The sequence below is a fragment of the Myiozetetes cayanensis genome, unplaced genomic scaffold, assembly GCF_022539395.1.
Source record: "Myiozetetes cayanensis isolate MyiCay16 unplaced genomic scaffold, myiCay2020 scf10, whole genome shotgun sequence".
Taxonomy (NCBI): domain Eukaryota; kingdom Metazoa; phylum Chordata; class Aves; order Passeriformes; family Tyrannidae; genus Myiozetetes; species Myiozetetes cayanensis.
The window spans coordinates 30,064,091-30,084,767 of NW_026086605.1; the positions used below are offsets into that span (position 1 = coordinate 30,064,091).

The 20,677-nt window shown below is 44.7% G+C and overlaps 1 protein-coding gene across 1 annotated transcript in view; it reads right to left on the reverse strand.

Moving 5' to 3' along the window:
• Positions 1–12,119, reverse strand: part of CCDC6 (coiled-coil domain containing 6) — a 50,782-nt gene extending 38,663 nt beyond the window's left edge. The window contains exon 1 of the mRNA XM_050340782.1: positions 11,764–12,119. Within this exon, the coding sequence (XP_050196739.1) occupies positions 11,764–12,072 (309 nt within the window). The 5' untranslated portion in view covers positions 12,073–12,119. The remainder of the gene's footprint in view (positions 1–11,763) is intronic.
• Between the last annotated feature and the right edge of the window lie 8,558 nt (positions 12,120–20,677).

A 20,677-nucleotide genomic window follows, 5' to 3' on the forward strand; every position in this document is an offset into this window, starting at 1 on the left:
TTGCTTTACTCTTTGACTTCCAGTGACATTGCTGGGCTATTTTGTACTGGAAATAATTTGCTAGTTAATCAATAGTGTAAAACAAATGGAAAACAGAAGCACGTGGAATAGGTTTTGCTTTTGTTCAGCCTCAATACCAAAGTCACTGAAAACCATCACAAGGACGCCCACAAACACATAACGAGATTTGTAGATTGAGTTTGTCTGAATTTTCAAACGTGCCGGTTTCTGAACATGAAAGATAGAAAAATGACATTGCTTATAGATATCACTTACAGCTACTGTTGTAGCTATACTGTTTTGCTGGGGGGGGGAAGGGGGGATGAATAATTTTCCATACCCTGCGTGATCATTAGAATAACCATTCTTTTTAAATGCTGTGGTTTTGCTTGACCTGCACCTACAACACTCAATTTTAATGTAATCTGGTTGTGTTGTTATGCTACTTAGAAGCCAATAATCAACAAGAGCTTAAATCTCAGCACCACCACCATTCACTACTAGAACCTACAAGAAATGTAGTACTGAAGACCAAATTATTCCGTGGTATTAGATGTCTAATGCATAAACACTTCTTAAATTAACATACTTTAAATAATTTTTTAGACTGTTTTCCACCCACTAATAAATCAAGATTTATCTTTAATGTAACTACACATTAACTAGTCCACTTTGCTGGGTTGATCAATAAGTAAACTCAAAACTGCACACTCTCAAAGTTTCAGAGCAGGAAAAGCAAAAGATTCAGCAGAAGAATAGACCATTAGGTGACTAATTTAATACACAGCTTCTGCTCATAGATATGTTGGTGCTAACAGGCACCAAGTTGTGTTCTAAAATAACAAACTTCTGCTAAAACGAAACCACAGCAAACTATTGTCTCAAGTAGCTCTGCTGCCACAACTGTTTCTCTATTCAAATACAAAAGAGGACAAACAAAAGCAGTGAAAAGAGATTTAACAGTCACCCTCCCAAATAACTTTCATGAAAATCATACTTCACTCTATGTAGCCCAGGTAAATCATTGCAAGTATGCAAATATGAAATATGTTTTCTTCATCAGAGTACATAATAAGAGTCCAAGTACAATTCTGTTATACCCCGTTTTTCCTGAGAGAAGGTTCCAGAGCACTCCATGCAGTGCCACCACCATGTCACAGGTATCAGCAACTCCCTCTGTTACTAGGCAGGAAACTGCAAGGTTCCTCACTTCTAGACTGGGTCCTGAGCACAAACAACCTGTGCACTCATCATCCTTCTCTTCTAGATCAAAGTGGCCTTCAGCATTTGTAGATCCTACTTTCAGGTGTGTATAACCCCTAGTGTATCTGCATCAATCAACCTGCCCTCCTTTAAAGTTATTAAAACTAGGGGCAAGGACTACCAGATCAAAATATAGTTATGGGGTTTCCAAACTCTAGGTGCTCACCATGTAATTTCTTGATTCACTTCCTTTAAGCCTTTTTTTTTTTTTTTTTTTGAAGGGTGGGGGTGGGAAGGGCAGTGAATGGGGTTGTTGTTGGTTTTGTTTGTTTGTTTTATATGACTAATTTAAATACAACTTAGGTAATCATTAGGGAGGGATGGCAAAGTTTTTCCCACTAGCAAGTTGCCCATAATCACTCAACATAAATAACCTATTAAGAGTCTTAAAATCTCCCCCAATTTCCTCTTACACACATTGACTTTCCAGACAAACACTTCCACAGTGATCCACAAGCGCTGGAGATGAAGTTTGTTACTAATTATAATCATACCTTGTCCTAAACCAAACCAACACATTCACAAAGTGAACACAACACTGTCCATCCCACTGTTACAACACATCAGCTTGAACTCCACTACAGCAAACAAATGTTTCTTCTTACCCCCTTAGAAATCAGTGAGCAGAGTAATATTTTGGTTTTCCTTCTCTATAGTTTGGACATCGTACAGAACAAACCACAGCACAATCTTTTTACAGGCTTTCGAGATAAGAAACAAGTCTATCAATTCAGTGTATGAAAATGCACAACCTTTGCTGTGTACTCTCTATCTCTGACCCCTACAGAGGTTTGCAGGATGTGGGGGAAATACAATCAATACTTGAATATCCACCCCATAGAGAACTGAAGAAGTAGGGAAATTTTTAGGAAATGCCTACCCACCTTTCCACCCACAGAGCAAGGACCTTCCAGTTACACACCTCAATATTCAGAGAAACGGCATTTTTTACAGATCCACATCTCAGGTTAAATTTACTCTCTGTAAAGGACTTTAGAGGTGTCCCTCCTCTTGGTCCAACCAGGATTTCAGGGCTTCTCAGGACAGGGGTTTTGCCAAATGAATCAATTGCTGTCAACACTACCCAGGACAACATTTCTTTTCAACAGATGTGGGGAAAACACATATTCTTTAAAGCTCTTGTGAAAGCAGTGACTAAAACTCTACATTTTGCAAAATTCATAATAGTGGTTTTTGCTATTTATTTGAAAGTGAAGTGAAACAAAGTGGAAATCCCACCACCTCTATTGAAAGTAGAAATTAAACTGTAAGGCACAGAAGGAAGCATAACTTCACACTATGGCCCACTAAACATTGCTGGGTTTTATCATGTCTGACTTGTTAGAAACAATTTATACTTTCACTGAGGAGCAGTTATCACTGTGGGAATTACTTATATACGTGGTAGGAGTTTTAAATATGATTAGCAACAACAAAAACAAAGGAACTAAAAAGACCTTAGCTTTACAGTAATAAGCCAAAATACCACATTTTTAGGCACTCTGAAGAAAACCTTACAGGTAGCTGAAACACCGCTAGGCTGTCTCAATCTGCAGCAGGGCTGAAGAGATGCCCATCTGTCTCAGAGCCCACCCCAGACTGAAATCAAATTGTGTGTAATACCAACACGCAGAAAATAAAATTTCAAACAGAGTCAAATTCAGAGTTAAGAGAGGAAGAAAAGGCCTTATCTGAAGCATTTCTCCATCAATTAAAGTATCAGTCAATGAGCTAGGGAATACTTCCTTTTCCAGGAAAAAAAATGCTGCAGAGGAATACTGGAAGGGATAGAGGATTCTCAGGAGCTGAAAGGATAGTCCCCATAGGCAATAATTAGCCAACAATGCCTGTATTTTAACTGAAAAGTTGAAATAATTACAACTCAAGTGCCAGGATTCAAAACTGCTTTGCTTCAGCTTTCATCAAGTAACCTTTATAGCCCACACAGAGAGATGTGAAACCTGCCCATCTCTAATTTGTGCTTTGCATTTTTACTGTGCAATACTTCACCTCAAACATCTTGCCTTTGTTTTTACTTTGTTCTCCATCCCATACATTGAAATGGGACAATAACAGTCCATGTAATTAAAGACATCTCTTCAGTCACACTGAAGGACCTGACTGAAGAAGAGGAACTTGAAATGTTCCCTTCTGCACATCCCCAGGATGCTGCACTGGAAGCAAGACATCACAGGAGTGTCTTCTGTTACAGATCCATGGGAGCTTGCTTTATACTATTTTTTGCCTCTCTTCTAGAGCATGTTTTTGTCTCTTTTCCATTTATTCTGTTTAGATCCCAAATCCTATGCATAATTCAATTTGTACATTTTGTCCCTATTCTCCTCCTTCGTTCTGTGGTTTTTGTTTGTTTGTTTTTCTTTAAGAGAAAGACATAAAGGACTCACCTCCTGCTCTCCTGCTAAATTCAGCAACTTCCTCCTACCCCCTGGCCCAAAAAAGAGCAGCAAAGCAACTGCTTCTCTCACTGTTTTTACCAGGCTATGCTGAAATATATCAGATGTCTACTGCTGACAATTTTCATTCCTGTGAAGGAGACCACTGTCTTGTTTCTTCATCACAATCACATTTCAAGGTCTGTTTGTGAGAAACTGGCATTCCATTCTCCTGCAGCACCCTCTAAGTCCAGGTGCCTGATCAGTCTCTGCTGCTGCTGCTGTGGAGTCCCCACCTGGAATCTTACCCAAGCACACCTTACGAGGTGCAGGGTGAAACCAAAACCTTTTGCTGAAGTCTCCAGCAGATGCAGAAGCTTGCTCACCACAGCAATCAGTATTATTTGCTTGATTACTACAAAGAGCTTTAGCATGTCAGCCTGAAAATACACCCTATGTATACTACCAGTATTTAAAACTAAGAACTTGGAAAATAACACCTTCAATGTCAACTGAAGTCAGTATCAGCAGGAGGAGGAAATTAGTAAACAGAATTAACAAGTGCAAGAAAACGACAAATGACCACACACCTACTCTGGAAAATAAATAGTTTCCAAAAGTAAAACAATTTTACTTTGTGCTTTGAAATCAGCATTAAAATTCAAACTCCACTGAAGTCAAAACTACAACTAAAATGAAGCACAGAACTTCCAGGATTTGAAAATTATTCTAAATCTTGTCTATACTAGTTTTCCAATAATGGCATTAGAAACAGTACTACAATCTCTACAAAACTGTTGGCAGTCAGGATGATTATGAGGACATGGAAAATGCATTTAGGAAATGGAAAGATGCTCAGAAAACAGAAACTACCTTTGAAGAATGGAAATCTTGTCTATACTAGTTTTCCAATAATGGCATTAGAAACAGTACTACAGTCTCTAAAAAACCTCATGTTTTACTCTACCACCTAAACCAGGAGATGAGAATGATGCAAAACTGTTGGCATTGGGAACAGGCATTTGGGCAGGAAGCTAAAAAGAACATTAAAAATGTCTGGCAGATACACAGTGGGAGCATACGTGTACATTTTTCCCTTCAATGAAAGTAAACCTGTCATTAGGTGTACAATGCAGTAAAAACTAAAACAACCCTCTCCTTTTTTCTCCACTTTTAAGTCACTGGAGATAGACTAAAAAAGAATGGTCAATAGTCTCAGTAAACATTTAAACCCACCAATAAAAAGCATTCTTAAAATAAAAGTTGACTACAAACCTGTTCTGAAATAGAATTCAAGATAGAACCTCAATGAGAAAGTTCACTTAAGAGAAAAGCAAAATTACTTTCTATGTAGAACAGCAAGCCCACAGAAACTCCAAGAACTTTGCATTATTAAAAATTCCCAAATGTGCTCTACAACCTCAATTTTTATTTCACTTCCATCCCCAAAGTAATTCAGAGCAATATATGAGTATTTCTTCTGACTGAAGACATTCCACCATTATTAAATACAGGAACATCAACAAAGTAACTGATAAAAAAGCAGAGCTGTTGTATAATATTTAAAGGCAAGCAAGACATGGGTGGTTATCATAGTTTGGTATCAATCCAATGGCAATACTGCAAACAAACTAATTTACTGTATAAAGGACAGAAACATAAAACAGGTCATTCAGCCTGGTTTTATAGAGAACAAGTCGTGGCAGATAAGTAAAGATTCATCTTTCAGCCAAGGACTATTTGTAATAAAGATAACCACAAAGTGTGGGATGTGTATAAGGCATCCATATGACTTTCTGATTTAGTAATACACGCCAAACATTATTTAAAAACGGTTGTAAAATAATTAAAGTATACATCAGGATTTCCAAAGTGGCTTACTGACCTCAAAAATACTCGTGAAGGGGAAATTTCATTTCACCAACATGTGCTAAGCAGGACATTGTTCAAAATATTCCCTGCGCAATTATTAGCACCAAATCAAGTGCTACTGAACAACTCAGCAGTACAAATCAGACCTGAAAGAGGTACAGGTGTGCTACTGTATTTCTGCCAAAGCACACAACAGTAAACTCATTGAAGATAACTGACAGAACTGGATGGAAAAAAAAAAATTCCAAATTAAGCTATCAGAAATATCTGTGTAAATTTGAAGCATGAAAAGGTGTTTAGACTAGACCAGTGCATCACAGTAACCCAGTACATTAGATTTCCAGCATCTCAGGGCATGAGAGCTTAGTTTAGTTTATCAAAATAAAGTAAAAGATGCCTGTACAGCCTTCATGAGGAGAAAGTAGAGGATCCAGAAGACTCATTAACCTCACTAAAAAGCACAGAAGGAACCAACAGCTCAGTCTTGATGAAGCTGATGGGAAGAACAACAGGCAGGATACCAAAGCTTTTCCAAGCACAATGGTTCTTCACCTCCATGATACTTACTGGATACCCTTCCCAAAGACACATTTCAAGGTTAGTTATGAGGTTCAATTCAGGAACAACTCAGAAAAACATGAAGATGTGACACAAATCAAAGTATATGCTTAGATAAACATGTGAAGCCTAAAATTCTCTGAAAGTACAAGCGTTCCTGTTAATTAACTATTTGAGTAAAGTTCAGAAACATTCACTTTCTCTTTGTTTTTTGTTTACTTGTTTGTTTTTTAACCAGCATTGAAGAAAGCCTGTAACACACACGAGGTGCTGTTAACACCACATGGACAATGTTTTTCCCTGGGAACTTGATATGCCAGTGGTTGTGTGTACCTACCAAAGGGAAGCAGATGATACCACACCTTTTACCAGGAGCTCACCAGCCGTGCACCACTGCTTTGGTCGTGCTAACCTACAGGCCAAGGCAGCTAACACTGAAGGGTATTACTAAGCTTCCTTTTTCCTTTACAGGCATTTTGTAGAAGTTCAATAGAAACTTCTTAAGAATCTGAGGTGAATGTAGAACTGAAATACGAGACAGCCATTTCCTACGCGCCTACTCTTGGAAAAAAAGTGCCCGAAAAATTGCAGATGGACTTTCAGGGTGCATGAATTTGTTAATCATAGCAACAATGTTGTCTTTACTCTAAAATGCAGGTGAGCAAAACACTTCTAAAATAAGTTATTTCTGAGTTAGACTTTCAGTATAGTCCAGCTACAAGCTGGAGTTACAAATGCTACAGCTCAATACAAAAGCCCCGAGCAGGTTTCTTACACCTACACAAGACATCACAGAACTGCAAGTATCTTTCACACAAGCAAGACCTACTTTAAAATAAAGAGTAAATAACAGATTCATAAATACAGTTTTTAAAAATATTTATCTTTCTGCTTTCTTGGTTCGCTTCTTACCTTTATCTGCTCCTAACTGATTTCTTTTCATTCATCCCCATGCCCTTAGCGAGCACCTTTTTAAAGGTTTGTATTTCAATTCAATTTCAATTCAGATAGCCTATCATGCCCTTTCTTCTACTATTAATAGACATATTCTGTACTGAAACGGGTGTTCTGCTTTGAAATTTGGACGCAAAAAAGAAAAAAGCACTTCTGCAGGAGATTTCTGACAATACAACATACCCATTCACTTCCCGAACTATCTATCCTGACATTTTCCATGAAGACCCACAACAGCAGATCTCACACATACACACACACAAATCCCTCTGCACACTTCATTGAGAACAAAATGCTAAAATCATATTGATTCCCAGCATCTAAATCTGGTTGTTATTGAGCCAGTTGTAACAAGTCTACGATTCCACACAGGATTTTTCCGATCTGCAGGTCCCAGAAAGCCTGTTTGCTTTCAGGAGATGGTTGTTATCGAAAGCAGCAACTCTCTTCAGGATTTAAGTAGGGGGTGAGGAAACAGGAGCTGAGTAAGGCTTTTTCTTCTATTGTTTCTCCCAACAGGTGGGAGGCTGTTCACACTGCTCTGCAGAAACGCAGAGGAGACCGAGAAGCCAGGAAATGCAACTGCCCTCTGCTAGAGCTCAGGGAACAAGAAAAGTTAAGCTGAGAGCCAAGGTGCAGAGGTGCAGGTTTAGCTACAGAAACAAGGGTAGCAGAGGTCTCACAGTGAAATACTGCCACTCACAACCCACTGCAGTCCTATGTTCCCGTGCTCCCTGCCAAGACAGCGATAACTCACGGCAAGCTCACAAAAGCCAGCATAGGCCATTAGTATTTCAGATCAGACTGTCTCATCTGGATTGATGATCCTGATGGGGATCCACACAGCACCACAAACTGGGATTTCTAGGATAATTCCCTTCCCTACAAAGCAAAATGGGGTAAAGTTAAAAAGAGATGTTCTTGTAAAATGTTACAATGCATTAGAACTGCTACATCAAGCATTTTGGAGCAGAAACATTTTCAAATTAATAGGTCTGAAATACACTATTTTCATCTCAGTTAAAAAACTAAGTAACAGAATAAGGTTTATTATATTTTAATTTCCTAACTCCACTCACAGAAGATGTCTGACTATAGTAATTTATACAAGTTAAATTACTGAATCTAACAGCCTAGGGTAAGCATGTAGCAATCAGGGACTAAGACTCTTTTTGTTATTAAAAGCACTCTGTTTGCATGAGGCCTGTCATTTAAAACAATAAGAAAGAAAACCAAAATGCATCCAATATCAGCTAAGTGTTTAAGTTACATGGCTTTCGATGAAATGGGACAACTTGGTTACATTAAATACTGAAGAGTAGAAAAAAAAAAGTTAGAAATCCAAGTTCCACCCAACTTCAGAAGAAACTTCGACCAAGACATACCTACACCTAACTGAAGCATGTCAGCTTTTGTCACATGCAACAATTCAATCTTTTGAAAAGCAGTCACTCCACCACCCAGTGTTGAAGGTACTGTTATTTAACCAGAGAAGTTGCACTGTCCCAGGCTTGGTCCATTAAATATGACATTTCCTCAGTAGACCTTTTTCACTACAAAAATTAAGGAAGTTCACACAGGAAATCCACTTCTGGTAGTGCAGCTATAACCAAAACTCACTGCTTCACATCTGAAATACACAGCATCTCAGATCTTCAGGCCTCTGCTTTTTCCCAACCTAGGCACCAGCCGCTCCATTTCCTAAAAAAGACCTTGCAAAAATACACTATGAGATCATACAATGAAGATTGCTAAATACACATAAATGAACTCCCTGCAAATGGCTCAAGTGGTCTTAGTCATTTCTTCTCAATATCTGACCCAAAACTTCGCATCTCCTGACATAATGCTCTTGCACTGCCAGAGAACACTTCAAACATCCCCAGCTTTCTCCTTGCTTTGCTCCCTCCCTCCCAGTTTGTTACCAATAATAGCAGGTGAGATAAAGTTATCACGTATATTTACTCAATTTCAGCCTTGAACATGAACAGCAGCATAATTTCATTTGTATTTCAGGCTACTGGAAGGAGTAGAATTTGCATGTCTTTTTGGACGTACACTTAGTCCAGGGTGGGTTTTACCAATTTCAGCATGAAAGCAGCACCTGTTTTTATGTGTTCTAGATGACAGTTTATACCAAGTTAGTGAATATACAAGCCTGCCAAGCTAACACGTTTTCTCAGCCAGTTTTCCAAGTGCAACTACTTAACGTAGGTCTCCTACCCTTAATTAACATTTATTTTCAACCCCATGACATGGGTTAACTGCAGAACAGAACTAATAGGATCCTATGTGGCAAGCAATTTAGGCAATTCCTGAAGTGTATGCATCAATGCTGACACCAACGATACTGGAAACACAAAGAGATGTCATATTAACACCTACACCAGCATGGACACAAGAGGAAGGAGGAAGACCACCACCTTCTAACTGGCAAACCTTAACAGGGAAATATTCAAAATCATTACAGGCAATGGTGGGAGCTACAGAAAGCGAAGAGTTTCCCTGGCTTTGCACAAAGAAGCTCAAACAACAGGATCAGTGAAAGGCTTGCAGGTGAAGAGCCGTGTGGCTCGAGGAGTCACCTTCACCTACAGCACACAGGTTTAGTCACTCACCTGCTATTTTGGCTACCTGTCAGTTTTATTTGCGCTTCACAGCTCGTCCTCATCGCTTGATAAAAATCAAAGCTGATTTGTGTCATTGCAGTGCCCACAACAGGAAACGTACACAGCGCCCGTCTGTCAGCACAGCAACACTGAACAGAGCTGGAGCTGGCGGGCGGAGGAGCAAATTGATGAAGGTTTAGAATCACAGTGGAGAAAATCAGAAAATTTTCTACTCATTTACATGCAAATGGCATTTATTTCAACATTCCAATAAAGTTCATCTCCAGTCACTTGCATACTAGAGCCACACAACAAAGTATTCCGACTGCAAACGTGTTTACATTATAGACTGTGTAAACCACAGCACAAGGTCTCAGTGGCCTGAAAAAAAGTTATGTTTTGCATTCATTATTTCACCGCTTGCTGAATTAGAAGTGGTTTACTCAGTTGTGCACAGTTTAGCATACCAAAGCCAGAGCGTCAGCTGAAGATGTCGGTTTTCCAGACAGCCTACAGGTTGCTATAAAAGTCTAACACCTTTCCTCTCTTTATCCAAGACGCCAAAAACACACAGACTGAGTTTCAGATTTAAGAAAAATGCTTGCTTTTTTAAAATTAAAATCTGATGAAAATATAAGATGATAAGTCCTTAGAGACAGTGCCTAAAGAACTTTAGTGCACACAAGCGTTTTTTCCAAAATAATATTACAACAATACACCTACCAGGGGTTCAGAAACATACTGTGCCTTTCTAACAGGCAGAGAGAAAATGTCTGACTGACAAGATGCCTTAGCCCCTTTCAACATTAGAAGGCACTCCGCCGCTATCTAATTAAGACACATTCTCTTCTCGTAAAGTATTAACAAAGCACACATTTCCCCGACTACCACTATATTTGTCATCCTTGAATAAATTACTTTTGTATTGTATTTCATGCACTCTTCCGGCCCACATCCTGCTAGACACTGAATGCTTACTCCTGGGAGCAGATGAGAGGTTTGCCCAGGCAAGCTCCATTTCTTTGCTAGGTATATCGACATGGGAAAAACTGATTATCAATCAAAAAGACACTGCGCTCCTAACAAAGTACCCCTATGAAAAAACAAATGAGATAAGAGTGAGTGCACGCAGGTGGGATTGGTCTCTCTCAAGGCATCTCTACCTGCACCGGCAAGGGTGCACAGGACAGTGTAAACGAATATAAAGGTTACCTTTAACTGGTCTTTTAGCAAGTTACCTGCTTTGCATGCAAGGCCATGACCTTTTCAACACCTGAACAATCACTCTAAACACTGAATTTGCAAAAATCCCCCTCATTTAAACTCCTAACTCCCGATTCCGAGAGAAGAAAACAAGTCATTTTTGTAATATTTTCATATGCACTGTAATGAGGACTGATGCCTAACAGCACCACATAAAATGGTGTTAAGCTATGAGTTATTCTCGCAGTGCTCATAAACCAGGATCTGAGCTCTTACCGGGACAGTGCTGTGTGTGCTAACTCGCGTTATTTTCAAGGGGCTTATTTTAAACGAGTTTTCAAATAACCTTTTGCAATGCCGCAGCTAATAAAACACTACAAACAAATCAAACACTTCCTCACGACCGAGACGCAGCTCGATGCTTCTGCACGGTGGCCCGAGAGGTGACGGCTGGAGAGAGATAATCCGTAATCTCCGCAGATTACTTAAAACTCCGAGGAAATCTCTACTTTGAGAAACTTCGGGGGAACGCACACACAGCGTCGCGCCTGCCCTGCCCGGCCCCTCCCGAGCCGCGGCCGCTCGGACCCCGGGCCGGGCCGGTGGGGCCGCGTCCCGCGGGGAGCCGGGCGGCCACGCGGGTGCTCGGGGGGCACCGCTGCGGCTGCTCCCGGTTCTCCCGGCGGGGTGACCCCACCTGTGTGTGTGTGTTAGTGCGTGTGTGGTGCGTGCCCCCGGCCGGGCCGCGGTGACAGCCGGGCCCGCCCGCGGTGCCTCGCCCGGCGGACCGGGGGAGCGGCGGGGAGGCCGCGGCCGGGGCCGGGCCCGCCCTGCGCGGACACCCCGCGGCGGGGACACCCCGCTCCCCGCCCGCCGGGCCCGGCGCCGCCCGCCCGCCCGCCCGCACTCACGATGGTGACGCTGGCCTTGCGCAGGTCGCGGTTCTCCTCCTGCAGCGCTTTGCACTTGAGCTTGTAGGTCTCCAGCTCGATCTTCAGCACCTTGTTCTCCTGCTGCAGCGAGGCCAGGCGGTTCGTCAGCTCCTCCAGCCGGAACGGCGAGATCACGATCCCGCCCGCCTTGCCGCCCCCCGAGGAGCCGCCGCCGCCCGGCGCCCCGCAGCCGGGCCCCGCTCCCGGGCCGCCCCCGGACAGCGGCCCCGCGGGGCCGCCGCTGCCGCCGCCGCCGTCCGTGTCGCTCTCGCTGGCGCTGTCCGCCATCGCCCCGCGCGCGCCGCCGCCGCCGCCCGAGCAGGGGGCGGTGCCCGCCACGCGCCGGCGCCGACACGGCCCGCGCGCCCGCCCCCCGCCCACAGCGCCGCCTGGCGGCCCGCGCCGGCACCGCCAGCACTGCCGGCACCGGGGCCGAGGGGCGTGAGGGAGGGGCGGGAGCACACCGAGCATTGGGGGCTGATACACACACACCGAGCATGGGGGGGCTGATACACACCGAGCATGGGGGGCTGATACACACCGAGCATGGGGGCTGATACACACACACCGAGCATTGGGGGGGGGGTTCATTGATACACACCGAGCATGGGGGGCTGATACACACCGAGCATGGTGGGGGCTCATGATACACACCGAGCATTGGGGGCTGATACACACCGAGCATGGGGGTCATTGATACACACCGAGCATGGGGGCTGATACACACCGAGCATGGGGAGCTGATACACACTGAGCATGGGGGCTGATACACACCGAGCATGGGGGGGCTGATACACACCGAGCATTGGGGGGGCTGATACACACCGAGCATGGGGGGTTGATACACACCGAGCACGGGGGGGCTGATACACACCGAGCATTGGGGGGGCTCATTGATACACACCGAACATTGGGGGGGCTGATACACACCGAGCATGGGGGGGCTGATACACACACACCGAGCATTGGTGGGGGGTCATTGATACACACCGAGCATGGGGGGGCTGATACACACCGAGCATTGGGGGGGTCATTGATACACACCGAGCACGGGGGGGCTTATTGATACACACCGAGCATGGGGGGGGCTGATACACACCGAGCATGGTGGGGCTGATACACACCGAGCATTGGGGGGCTTATTGATACACACCGAGCATGGTGGGGATGATACACACCGAGCATTGGGGGGGTCATTGATACACACCGAGCATGGGGGGGCTGATACACACCGAGCATTGGGGGGGGCTCATTGATACACACCGAGCATGGTGGGGATGATACACACCGAGCACGGGGGTGTGATACACATCGAGCACAGGGGTTTGATACACATCGAGCACGGGGGGTGTGATACACACCGAGCACGGGGGGGCTGATACACACCGAACACCGCGGCCAGGGGGCGGGATATACCCGAGGGACTCTGCTACACACCGGACCCGGGATTGAGATGTGCCGGGGGGGGAGTCTGTTACACATCGAACCCGGGGTCGGGATGTGCGCGGGGGGCTCTGTCACACACCGAACCCGGGGCTCTGTCAGACCCCGGGGCACAGCTCGCCCTCAAACCCTGCAGTTTCCACCTCAGTGTATCGCAGAACGAGCCGCCACCCGTGAGGGGAAGCAAACCCATGACATACGGGCTCGTAGCTCCCTGCCAGCGCTGCGGGGGAGCCCAGGGGTTCTGTCCACAGGACTCAAACAGCCCAAAAGCTTGGGTTTTTTTAAAGAATATGTCTACAAAAGCGGCGTCTGGGTGCACAGAGCGCTGCCTGGGGATGGACCCCCGCCCAGGCCCCTTCCCCGGGGTGGATCAGAGCCTCACGGGTGGGCACCACGGGCACAAGGGCCAGGGACCCCCAGCCCATCCAGCCCCGCTCCCCTCACAGCACACAGACCAAATGGCATGTTAACTCAGGCCTCCATACACCAGCAAAACCGCTGTAAATTACGACGTATCGGCACCCATCTCTCATTACTGATAATGTCTTTCCTGATTAGTATGTGCATTAGTTTATTTTCTTTTTTCCCCCAGTTTCCTTGCAGAGCAGCAGCAAGCTATAACAGGGAATACGCACCACACATTCTATGGCACAACATGGTCCATATTGCTCCTGGATAAATTAGGCACCAAGACTGTATAATTGGTTTCTCAATTATTTATGAAGGGGTCTTTTAACAACAGTAATTTTTCTGATAATGGCAAGTAAGGATTTCATTATCTCTAACTGCACTACCTTTTTGTTCCATGCCACAGTAAATTTCAAATTTTGCTCTTTTTAATGGCTGTAATATATGAAGGAATTCCATCTCTGTAAAGTAATTATTCTTTTCGCCTGCCTGGGAATATAAGTGCAGGTCATTTTATTTTTGGTCTCTTAATCACAAGAAAAGAAGTAGAAGGGCTGTTCCTAGTTCTTAGCAGCGGGAACTGTTGGTTGTGATGCCTGTCCATATGTCTGACCCTGGCATGTGATGCTGCTGTGCAAACAGAGCTCAGAATGGAGGGGGGACAAGTGGGAGTCCCCATCCAGCACCAGCAGAGCCCCCATAGCTCTGCCTCAGCCCCATCAGGAAGTATCAGCTCAGGGCTTTTCAGGCTAGAAAAGGTCCTGCATCACCTACCCGGCCCTGTGAAAACTGAGCCGCATTCCTGCATCCCATTACCTCCATACTGAGCCTGGTAATGCCATTAAAATGTAATAAAACCAACAGTACCAAGCAACTCTCGGCACCACCCTGGCAGCTGCTGCCCCCCCACTGGATCTCCAGGGCTTCGTTCTTGTGGGATTCCTCCCAAAACGTAAGAGCACTGGCATCAAGAGGTACTGCTGTAGATGCACAGGTCTCAACAGATCAGCTAGATGATGTCCATGAGGCCTCATGAGATCTTTTCAGTGCTGTCCTAAAATGTCCCTGCACCAACCCCTGGTGACCCCTGGGTCTGCAGGGGCAGACAAGTCCAACTGCCTGGGGCAGCTGCCAGCTCCTCTGCCCTGCAGCAGTGCCCAGGCTGAGCCTCTCCGCCAGCATGGGCTGTGGGATAAAAAGCCCAAGGGATTGAAATAGGATTCAACTGATAGTGAGCACTGTTTTGGACAGGTTGTTACAATTCAACCGAATTGCTTTTAAATAGGTCTGCTGGTATCTGGGAAGCTGGCTGAACACCACTGGGTCATGAGGAAGTGTTGTTTCACATATGGCCTCCGCAACATGGGTGACAGCAGGAAAGCCAGTTTGCTCTGTTGTCCCTGTCTGTATGCACACGTTCTCCTTGAAGCAAACTCATTTCTAAACAATCAGGTTTGTAACCTAATGTTCTTTCTCCATCCATCTGCCCAGCTTTGATCAGCCAGTTATTTCCATTGCTTTCAGCAGGACTGCTCACGTTTGAGTGTCTTGCTGAATCAAGGCCTAAATATTTTGAAAACCTGCATCAGCAAAACATGCATCTGCTCCGGGCTAATCTTACCCAGCAAGCCCCACGGCGTGCTTAACCTTAAGCCACTCTTCAGACCTATCAATGTTAATCTTAAGTGCTTTGCTGATTTGGAGCACTATAATTTTCCAGAGGACATGTCCGCTGCTCCTTCAGACACCAAAATTAGCCTGAAAACAGAAGGGGAGGTGCAGGAAAACATCCTCAATCCAGCAACCAGGCCGGATTGGCTCTGCCAAGGGCTATGTCCCTGGGATCACACCAGGCAGCTGCTGGTGCTGCCTTCAGCAGAGCTCCTCTAGAGTGGTGCAGACAGTGGATAAAGAGACAAGGGATCTTATGGCGAGAGGGGAGCTTTCCTCAGGCTGCCTCACCGTCCCTCTCTGCTGGGCCGGCATCAGAGGTCCCGCTCCCAGCCAGCACGCCGACTTTCATAACAGTAAATTATAACTTGGCACTCCTGTAGCTCTCTCTCTAGTTCAAAGCCATGCTGAAACATTATCTAATTAATTCCCACAATAGCCCTGGAAGGCAAGAAAGGGAGGTAGCAAGCTGAGGTACTTGCCCAATGACAAACACTGAGTCAGTGGAGGAGTGGGAGGAAAACTCAAGGGCCCTGGGTGTTTAGATCTGACATGGCATCCTTCTTGCCATAACAGCACTTCAGTCATTTAAAAAATAGCACCAGTATATTTAATTACAATTACAGCCAACTAATCCAAATTAATAGATTAAACAGGGAGAGAAATTTTTCTCCTAATTAGCACCTCCCCCCCCGAAAATGTAAAAAAATCACATCCTTTTCACATCTGTAAGATGTTAACCAAACCAATCAAAAAGTATAACTATGTGGTACAAGCACAATTAGCAAAACCCCCTTTTAAAAACAGGGTGCACAGCAGAGGCTGGCCCACAGACAGAGCAGCTCAGACACTGCTGTGGGGCCCTGGTCCCCACACTTTAGCCAGTGGGGGTTGCACTAGATGACCTTTAAAGGTCCCTTCCAACCCAATCTATTCTGTGACTGTGAAAATCCACAACGATCAGCCTGTGACCACCACAGCACCTGCAGGACAAGGTCCCCACCCTCCGTGCCTCAATATCTTTTTATTGTACAAAAACCAAAACTATAGGGGAGTAAGTAAGGGTTGGTTGAAATAAAGAATCTGAAAATGTCACCAGCATTGTTACAGTGGCAGAGCAGATGATCACATCAAGAAGAAGAAATAAAAAGACAGGGATTTATTCATACAAACTATCATTACAGGAAGTAATGGGCAATTAGAAACAGTGTTTCAGTAGTCGAAATATTGTATAAAATACATTTCTAGGTGTGAGGAGTTAGAAGAGGCATATTCGGAGATTTAATGTAATTCCTTAATACAATTCCGGAGGTCCATTAATCATCTGGAAGACCTTCTATAAGAATACAATTTTATTAAAATATTCAGTAGTTATAGACTGAAGAGGAAAAGGCCAACTGAAGCTAATTAACCCCAGGAAAAAAAAATTTGCACAGTACTAAGAGTACCTGACTGAAATGGGAAGGGAAGAAGGGAAAGACAAAGTTGCATTAAAATGCAATTAATGACAAATACTGCTAGGAAAATAAATTGAAGCAGCATTAAAAAGAATGTGACTTGTATACAAGGGAATATTTAAAGGGGAAAGTGGAGTGCATATGTGGAGATTTTTCCATTATGGAAGGGTTGTTGAGGCAGAGAAACCTCAATTTGAAAGATATTTGTATGAGCAGAAAAAAACTCGTATCATTAACATTGTGGATTAAGGCATCTATTGATGCAAGTTAAAACATGTTTTTTAACAAGCAATTCAGATGAAAATAATGTAATGCTGCTTTCTTTTTCTGATCAACAATTATTTAATCAGGAACCTGTACCAGAAAAGAGGTCTGTTTGTAGGATAGAGTGTCTGACTAGGAAAATGTGTTGTGCAGTAGCCAACCAGTAGGTAACACATCTTCCACTCTGGGGCTTCGCTTTTGGGTTCTTGTTTTCTCAGGGAATTTTTTTCAGGGTTCATACTAGGCTGGTTCTGTTAGGCCATGCCATAATGATATCCAGCCTCTGGAAACCTTCCAAGGAAGTTGGTAAACAGGGGATTGCTGTACTTTGCTGTTTTATAGCCCAAATAGGTCTCAGTAATTGAATATTAGCATGATGGGAAAAGTACCAACAAAACTTTTATAATAAATCTTTGCCTTCCTCCAGGACTTAGAGTCAAATAAATAAAGCCATGCACAATTTGCATACTGTTTTTAGCATCAGCAGTTATGAAGAATGTGTCACGTACATAGATTTTTCTTGAGCAGCTCATTTTTCTGTCCTTCACTAACCTTTTCCTCTGCCAGTAATGGACTATTTTTTATGTCAAGAATTTTGTAGCAGGCTTGGTCTAAAGGGTCCACATCTCTGTTGGAAAATTACTGTGCTTTCAACCAAGCAAGAATATTTTTTTCCACACTGTGACCATGTATTCCCTCCCTCATTCACTCAAGGGTTAGAGGGGGCTGAGCCAGGGGCAGCTCCTCCTCCAGGCCCAGTTTGGTAGGATCTTTCCTGAAAACAGAGGTCCTGTTTGCATTCACCCCTTCCTCCTGTCCCTTGGCAATCCCTGCACATTACCCCAAGGCCAAGGATGCACTGGGTCAGCAGCAGCTTTTTCATACATCATGCAAGTGGCTAGGACAAAAACCAAGCCCCTTGCCAATACACTGCTCAGCATCCTTGCACCAGCCTCAGCCAGGGCAACTCCCAACCCTCGGGCTTGCTCCCCCTGCCTGGGAGACAGCTGGCAGGGGCAGGAGGGCTGGCACAGCTTCCCAGGGGGCTGGGGCAGCCACACGGATTGTCTTCCAGGCCAAGCTGCTTGTGCTGAGTTTGCATAAACATTTGACAAAAATTGCCACTGATAGACTTCAATGAGTTTCATCAAATGTTACTGACTTGATCCTGCCCACAGAAGCCTCAGTTATAAACTCCTTCCCTACAGGGCATGGAGAGGTTTTGGGGAGTGCAGCACGCCAGGCTGCAGCAGCCCCTGGTAGAGCACTTCTGAATTTCCTGCACAGTGCCTGGTACAGACAAAGCCTGTGTTAAACAACCCCCAGGAAATTAGCATTAATTAGCAGGGTGCTGCAATTCCTGCAAGCGACTGCCATTTATCCCACTAATGTCAGCTCTGCACTACGGGAGCTCTTAGAATTTCTGACATTAAAACTATTACTGGCCACAAATAAAATGTAATTGATATTCTCTCAGAAATGGGAAAAGTATGGTAGGATACTCTGCAGCATTACTAGGCAGTGCTAAATCAAAGGATGAAAAGAACACTGTATTTAGCAATAGAGTTTATTTTAATAGATGCAATCAGAGTCCCATGACTTATAATTTTGCCTCTAAGGGGAATGTTCTCACTGGAGAAAACATGAAAAAAAAAAAAAGTGCACATTTAGGTAGGGTCCTCACTCACTCCCAGGCTGTCTGTGCTGTTTGCTAGTTCTGGCAAGATTTCTGTTTTCCTTCTCAAATGACCATTTACGCTTCAACCTTGTTTTTCCCAAATATCCTGAGCTACTGATGGAATCAATACACTCAGTGCAAAACAAACCAACACCCAGAAAATCCTGTTTGTGCAGCATTTAATGTGAAATTTTAAACTCTGCAAATTTAGCTGCAGAGTTCCCATTCTTTGTTGTCTCTTCATATCAAAGCTTCACAGGAAGCAAGCTGTGACATTGCCTGCCTGTGCAGCAGGAGCTGGGGACTGGGACCTGCCAGTGGTGGGGGCTGCCCTGCTGGGCATGTACAGAGATGGCCAAGGGAGCCCAAGAGGCATCTGCCATGGTCACACAGCCTGCTCAGGCGCCAAGTGCTCCCCGTGACTGGGCCTTGCTGCAAAAACATCCTTGGGAGCCCCAGGGTGAGCCAGCAGCTACTCACGTGTGCTGTCACAGTAAAGACCAACTCCCTGAGCTTGAAGCTGCCACATAAATCACTGCTAGCAGCAGGAGACCTGTCGAGACTCACCTACACACCTCTGCTACGCGCACAGGAAACCCCACTTTTCTGTCTCCATAAAGAGCAGCTCTGCCTCCCAGAGCTGCCATTCCAGGTACAATCACAGCTTTTTTCTGCATCAGTATCAGGCACTAACAGGGGACCAGGCAGAGGAGAAAGATGAGTCAAACGAAACACTGCCTTTTGGATGCTGCTAGAGATGAAGTGAGGCTCTTGAACAGTGCTATTCCTACCTTCTTGCTGATTGTCACCACAGCCTTTGCTTCCAGCTGTACAATCCCGATGTAACATTAAATACATGCATGGTTCAGCAGTTACTGAAAACATTCTTTTTCATTCAGCTGATCTGGATACTCACGAGTGGGAGGGAGGCATCTGGGTGGTGAGGTCTCCAGGAGGATGATCATTGCTGTTGGGACTGTGAACTGCAATAAGGTGTGTTTGTTCTCCAATGGTGTAAAGTGGCATTTGTCCTCCAAACCGTGGTGTAAGGACCTGAACCATCAGAATTGTACCAGCAGTACCCTGACGTAGGTAAAACATATATTGCAACACAGACTGGGTGCTCAAATGCCGAAAAACACTTCATTTACTGTCACTGCTTCAAAAGCTGATGGCTCTAACAACTCAGAAACACTGACAAACCTACCTGTTACATTCTCCAAATGTTAAGTGCTTCTCACCACAGCCAGGAGAGCTTTGCTGACTGACACCAGGTGAGCACTGGTTCCTGCGGGATCAGAAGGTAACAACAAGCACACTGAGGTGGATCTGTAGCAGCAGTGCTTCCTCAGGTGCCAAGCTGGGGTGAAATACCTCATCTTCCTGTTGCCTTAAAAGCCAGGTAAAACTGATCCCTGAGTAACAAACTGTATTTATTGCAGTTCAGAGCAGGGAGTGTACTGATGCTGCCTACAGACCTTTGTTTTGGCCACATTTTGTATACAGTGGTCCATCACTGATAATACACAGGAAGTACATGCAACATACAGGGGATGTGCCCTTTAATCACATCACAGACAGTGCGGTTGGTTATTGGTCTGACTGACATGCTCTGGAGAGAAAACTGCCTTTGGTAGTGATTCTCAGTGGGGCAAAAGAAATTCCAGGAGGTCTAGAGCTCAGACATGTTGGAGAAGAGGATTGCACAGGCCCTTTCCCCACACCTCTTCCGTCCCAGGGAGGTGGGTTCAGCACTTTGTTGGGCATGTGCTGCTGTCTGCTGTGTTTTCCTCCTGCTCCTCCGACCTGGGGACAGCCTGCCAAGTAATGGCCTGGCACACTTGGAAGACAAGGAGGTGGAGCAGACAAAAGAAACAGAGAGGAAAAGAAGCTGAGAGCCAGGGGCGGTTAACAGCTGGCCTTGCGAGGCCTCACGTCTGTAGGGTACAAGAACACTGCCAAATACACG